Below are 6,000 nucleotides of genomic sequence, written 5' to 3' on the forward strand. Positions count from 1 at the left end.
CCCTGGGGAAGGGACAGTACTAGAGAGAGTTATCCATCATGTCCATATAGTGGAGCCTCTCTGAAATTCCTAAAAGATGGGATTTGGAAGTTCACAGATGGGGAACCACATGAAGGTGCAGGGATGGTGGCATCCAGAGGAGGTATGGCAGTTGTGGCTTTCCCATACTTTGCTCTGTGCATCTTGTCACCTGTGTCCTTTGTCATATCTTTTATAAAAGACCAGTAAACATAATCATAAATATTTCCCAAAACTCTGTGCACTGTTCTAGCCCATTTTTGGACCCAAAGAGGGGTTGCAGTAAAATAGAATAGGTGCCCGTGTAGAAGACAAGGCATGGATTTTCAGGCCTTAATGGATGTCCTGTTACCCACTGAGATGGATGCATCCTTTTCCTCTACCCTCCCTTTCTAAAAATGTGTGACATGCACCTTTCTCTACCCCTACGAGGATCAGGTGTGCTATAACAGGAGGGAGTCCCAGGTTATCTATAAAGGCAAGAATGGCTACAGATCCATAGCTCACACAAGGGGGAACTCCTGTAAAATGAGAGGCTGTACTCCTGACTCAGTGGGGAGTTTGCCCCCAGCTGCACCAAAGGTACACTAAGAGCCAGTCCCATTCTTTTGTCAATGGGCCCCTCTGATCTGCTTCATCAGAACTGTGCTCCCTTTAAATGCTCTAGTTGAAGTCCCATCTGTGTTTTCTCTTATTCCAACTGCCTAGTAGATCTGCCTGTGCCTCTCACTGGTGGGTCCCGAAATTCTTTTCTGTGACAAGTGTTGACAAACCTACTCCATGGTGTGGCAGGGTGAGCTGAGGTCCCTCTTCAACAAGTGATTGCTAGAGACCAACTGACCGACTAGATAAATGAGACCACGGTCCCCTCAGCCAGGTGGAGATGCTTCTCGCCTCCACTGGGAGCCCCAGTGCTGGAAGTTTTGCCTGTTCTTCAGGTTTTCTTGTCTCCCAAGTTTTCATTTCAAGGTGAGTTTGAGTGAGGGCCTGGGTCTTGGCCCTAGTCACCATGAGCTTGGAATGGGATATCTTTACCTTATATGAGGGCAGGGAGGCCCTGGCTGGGAGGAGGCAGCAGGACAGAGCCCAGTCTCCAACTGCTCTTCTTCCATCTTGGTCCCTGTCCAGACGGAACCTGTGTCCCAGAGGCCACACAGGCCTCTAAGGTGCTACATCATAGGAGCCAGGGAGTCTGACCCGAGCCTCCTGCTCCCTCCAAGGCCTGGCAACAAGCTTCCATCTAAATTTAGTCTCAGCTGGAGAGATTTACTGGACCACAGGTCGTGGGCCTTGCTGCCAGTGATGGGTGGGGACTGAATACCTCCTCCCTGTGCTGCCCAAGGTCAGGGAAGGATCTGGGGGAGGGAGGGCTCCTGCCCAGGGCTTGCTGCTCCCATTCACTGGTTTCCATGGAATGAACCAAGCTCCAGGAGAGTACTGGGGGGCAGGTGCAGAACGGAAGAGCAGAGGAGAGGGGAAAGGAGAGAGGAAGGAGGAAGGGATGGGGAGGGCCACATGGAGGGGGAAAAGCACAGAGGCAGAGTCTTCCCCTCAGCAACCAAGGAGAGTGTGAGAGACCTGAAGTCACATGAAGAAATAGGCAGTTATTTTCTAGAGCATCTGGGCTGGCTTCCTGGAAGGGGAGACTTTGGACACTCAGTCCTAATTTACCTGATTAGATTACACTGAGTGAAGACGAAAGCCCTAGCGGCTTTCAGCAGCCTTCCCAGCTCCGGGCCACGGCCCTGCAGGTCTAACTTCCTTCAGTCCCCTCCTCCTTCCAGTCCCAAGCCAGGCTCCATGGCCCCTGAGAAAGTTTCCAGCATGCCTGCTCCTGTCTCCTCTCTATCCAGAGAGCCGGAACCCCTTTCTGTGCTCTGCCCCCACCCCTTACTTAGCTGTAGAGACATCTAGGGGATGGGGGCAGGGAGGGTAGGTTGGTCCATGAGACCCTAGAACAAGTCCCTCTGTCTAAAATCACCTCCTTACTCACCGACTTGCCTAATGCCAGTTTGCCTAACAGCCACCTTCTTCTGACTTGTTTTGGCATCTGTCTGAATGTTCTAAAAATAGCCTCATATTAAAATTACCTTTTTATTAAAGGAAGAGGATTTTTTTTAGAATCCTGACCCTGCCCTTTACCGATCCTGTAAACTTGGGCACAGGACCTTATTCCAGTCTCCTTATCTGAAAAATGGGGCTAGGGATGACTGTTCCTCCTTGGTTTGCATAGGTGATGTATGTCAGTGTCTAGACCAGTGCTAAGCCACTGTGTGCCCTGGTAGCTGACCAGCAAAGATAAACAAAATAAGCAGATTGAATAACCTGCCTTCCCTCATCCCTGCAGATTTAAAATGACAGTATAAAAATCGGAATTTTGAATAAAGTGACTTTAGCTAAAATGTCTGAGGGGCCTTAAAATGTTTACAATTAGATAAAGTAGAAAATGACCACAAAGAGGGGGCAGCTTCATTCACAAAGCTCTGCACATTTGAGACTTCCGAGGAATACTGAATTAAGTGAGCGATGTCCCTAGACAAATTGAGGGTTTTTTTCTTTTTAATACTTAAACCCTCACAAAATGGCAAAAACTAAATTAGCTGATTAGGTTAGAAAGCACTCAGAAGGGAGCTGAATTTTGGGGAAAAATCATTAGATGAATTGGCTTCTGGCTGATGGGCTCTGAGCCCCAGCTCTACAGATCTGTGCATGCAATGGAGGGAAGGGTGTGGTGTGAAGAGGGCTGTGGAGGTTCAGGAGGGTCCAGGCACTTGGGGGTGGGCAGAGATGTCCCAGGACTTCCCTGTCCTCATCTCTCTTTGCTGAGTTTTCTCTGGGCAGATGGTCCCATCAGGAGCCAGGAGATGGGCAGGGTTTGCAGATGTGCTGTCCTGACCCTGTTGCAGAGTCTCCCTGTCCCAGAGTGAGGGGGCTGGATCAATGAAGAAGGCTGGTGAGCACCTGGGGTCTTTGCAGAGAGACTCACAAAGTGCTTAATAGGTCAGACTCCAGGGCTTTGGACATACACACCAACCATTCCTTCTCTGAAATGCTTGGGACCAAAAGCGTCTCAGGTTACAGAGTTTTAATAGATTTTGGAATGTTTGCCTAGAGTTTACTGGCTGAGCATCTCTGCTAACAAACTCCAAAATCCAAAAAGAAGTTTTGGATTTTGGGCCATTTCACCTGCAGTGCTTAGCCTCTGAACCTCCATTTTCTGTCTGTAAATCACCTCTCCAGTGAATAAGTGAGGCTCTTAGCATAACATCTGGCACACAGGACAACTGCAAGTGTGGTCTCCCCTGCAGCTCCCTAAAGGCCTCAGAGGGGTCAAACTTTGGTGGACTCCTGCAGGCTTTGGAGGTGTGGATTGGGTCAGGGTGACCACCAGCTGAAACTTTTCCAGTGTCATCCAGATTAGATCTGTCTTGGGTGGTCCCATCTCATCCCCTGCTTGCTGCCACCTGCCACCTGCCACCAGACTCCCCTGCTTCCTGTCAAGGCACTTTTTCTTAGATCCAGTCTCCAAACATTGTAAACATGTGCAGTTTCTTTGCCATTCATCCTGTCAGATCTCTTTCCGGGCCACAAACTCTGGAGCGCAGGAGTCATGGGTGAGTCCCCACCACCTGATCCTCACCATGCATACCTAGTCCTCATTTAAATGTGGCTGAATAGGGAGAGGGCTGGAAGCCAGGTCCCCCCAGCTTTCTTCCTTCCCACTGCAAACTCATCGTCTCATGTTTTCATTTCCCAGGGAGCAGAAATCTCAGACTAGTTGGCCAAGGTTGCAGAAATTACCATGAAGACCCAGGGCGAGGAAGGCTGGGCTTAGAGGCCAGAAAGTTCCTCTCCAGCTGGGTAAGGGCTGGGTATCTTTGGGCAAGGTACTAGTTTCTGTCTCAGCCTGGGGTCATCAGGAGAGTTCATGCAGGACTGTGCTGACTCTGAGGGAAACAGAGCCTCAGAGGTCTCCAGTTCTGATGTCCCCAGAACCCAGGGAATATTGAACATTTTTCTACCTTTCCTTTTCACACTGGTCTCTGGAGTAGCAACTAGATCTCTAATCCAACCAGCCTGGGTCAGGGCGGGAGGGCAGAAGTTAACCCCTACCCTAGTCCCTAGGTCTTGTGGAAGGATCCTTGCTAGAATGTGTGTGTGTGTGTGTGTGTGTGTGTGTGTGTGTGTGAGAGAGAGAGAGAGAGAGAGAGAGAGAGAGAGAGAGAGAGAGGCGGAAAGTCCAGCGTGCCTGGGGGTGGAAGGTGGACCAGGAGCCTACTCTACAACCTCCACCACCCCTGGAGATGTCTGCACTGCCATTTGTTCAAAGGATCCGGTAAAGATCAGCATGGTACCAACCTCCCAGCCCTGAGAGGCCACCAGGAGGGCAATACCCCTGGCATCTTCATGCTGGCACAACACTACAGCCAGTGTTTGCTGAGTTTGACTTACTTGGATCATATCAACTATTTCCCATGACAACCCTACTCAGGAAGCACCAGTAACACCTTCATTTTATCAAGGAAGAAACTGAGAGGCTTGGAAAAACAGAGCAGTCCAAGGTCACATGTTAGTGACACAGGAAGCATCTGAATGAGTTCTGTCAGCAAAGCTGCTTTACCTGTCAGTGAATGAGCATTACTTGTGTATTGAGTGACTTTGAACAGATTACTCCTCCTTGCCCATCTAGGGACCCTGGGGCCTAGGACATGGTCCTCGAAGCTGGTCTCCTGATTTCTAGCCTGGCTCTGTCCCCTGTATTTGTATGACTCCTGGCCCCTCTATGCTCCTGGGTCAGTTGTTCATCAGAGTAAGTGTGGCCTATGTTAGTGATCTTCTCAGAGCCTCAGCTTTCCCATCTCTACAACAGGAGAGGCTGGAGGTAGATTCTGGGAATCACTCCTCCTACCTCTCTCCCACCTCTTTGACTCCTTCTTTCTCGCATCCCTCAATCCCTTCGCCTAGTTGTGTAGGTAGCCCCTGACTGTGGAGTACAGGTGAGGGAGTCCAGATTCTTGGGGACCCCTCAGAGAAATGGATTCTTTCCTGCTTATCTGCCCCATGGCTCACTTGGTAGAGGGGAAGTGGCATGTCACAGGAGGGGCGGGGACCCTGGCAGTGGATAGAGGACAGCTAGCTCTCTGCTGGTCTGCTGGTCAGATCTGGGGGTGGAGAAGGGGAACTTCAGGGGAGGTGAGGGAACTTGTGAGGGATGGAGAGACAAAGTGAGGAGTAGACAACTTCTAGTCTTGAGCAAGGACACGTCCTGGACACTAGGGTGTCACCCTAGGACCATAGGTTTATCCCCCGAGGTCTCTCTTCCCCCTCCTAGCTGGTAACAGATTTTCCCTGCCCTCCACCTTCCCCCTTACCCAGGCATGAGAGCTGCACCCCAGCATCAGCTTGGGGAGGGATCCAAGGGCAACACAGCCACCTGTCTGAGACCTCTCTCCACCCCTGTCACCCATCACAGACCCCCAGCTACCCTACATCCCTAGTGCACTGACCCATCTCCCCACACTTACTTGGAACAATGGAAGAAGACAGAGCAGACACAGGAGAAGCTGTGGGACATGAAGGAGGCCTGGGTGGGCCTGGGGATTCCCCATGTCACAGTTAGGAGCAAGGGACCAGAGCCCATGCCCAGAGCAGCAGCCCCGCCTCTGCCAGCTCCTTCCTGAGGCTTTTTCCTCTCCACCAGCCCAGGAGGGGAGGCTGAGGTGAAGTCCTGGGCTCCCAGGACAATCTCCACTGCCTAGGCCTGGGCAGTGGTGACACCGCCCATAGCCCGCCCTCTTCAGGTTATTTATAACCAGTGCTGGGCAATGGCTTCCATCCTGGCACTCAGGGTGTCAAACTGCCCTCCAGCCTGCAGATCAGGGGTTATGTCTTTTCTGTGGGCTGCAGCTCCTGAGGTGAGGTGGGGGGGTCCCTGCCTGAGGACATGGTGGGGCTGCTAATGTCCTTCCCTGTGCTACAGGC

General features: G+C 51.3%; 1 protein-coding gene across 5 annotated transcripts in view; it reads right to left on the minus strand.

Moving 5' to 3' along the window:
* The window catches only part of Crhr2 (corticotropin releasing hormone receptor 2), a 46,537-nt gene extending 40,750 nt beyond the window's left edge, over positions 1 to 5,787 (minus strand). For 2 of the 5 annotated variants that reach the window (XM_063240232.1, XM_023564280.2), the window contains exon 1: positions 5,544 to 5,785. In XM_063240232.1, coding sequence (XP_063096302.1) covers positions 5,544 to 5,627 — 84 coding nt within the window. In that variant the 5' untranslated portion in view covers positions 5,628 to 5,785. Of the gene's footprint in view, positions 1 to 5,543 lie in introns of all 5 variants that reach the window. The other 3 variants (XM_023564275.2, XM_023564274.2, XM_013150491.3) reach the window with 3 other exon arrangements.
* Positions 5,788 to 6,000: the final 213 nt, after the last annotated feature.

The sequence above is a fragment of the Cavia porcellus genome, unplaced genomic scaffold (genome assembly GCF_034190915.1).
Source record: "Cavia porcellus strain 051 isolate PalLab524CR breed Dunkin Hartley unplaced genomic scaffold, mCavPor4.1 scaffold_2, whole genome shotgun sequence".
In the NCBI taxonomy this organism is placed as follows: domain Eukaryota; kingdom Metazoa; phylum Chordata; class Mammalia; order Rodentia; family Caviidae; genus Cavia; species Cavia porcellus.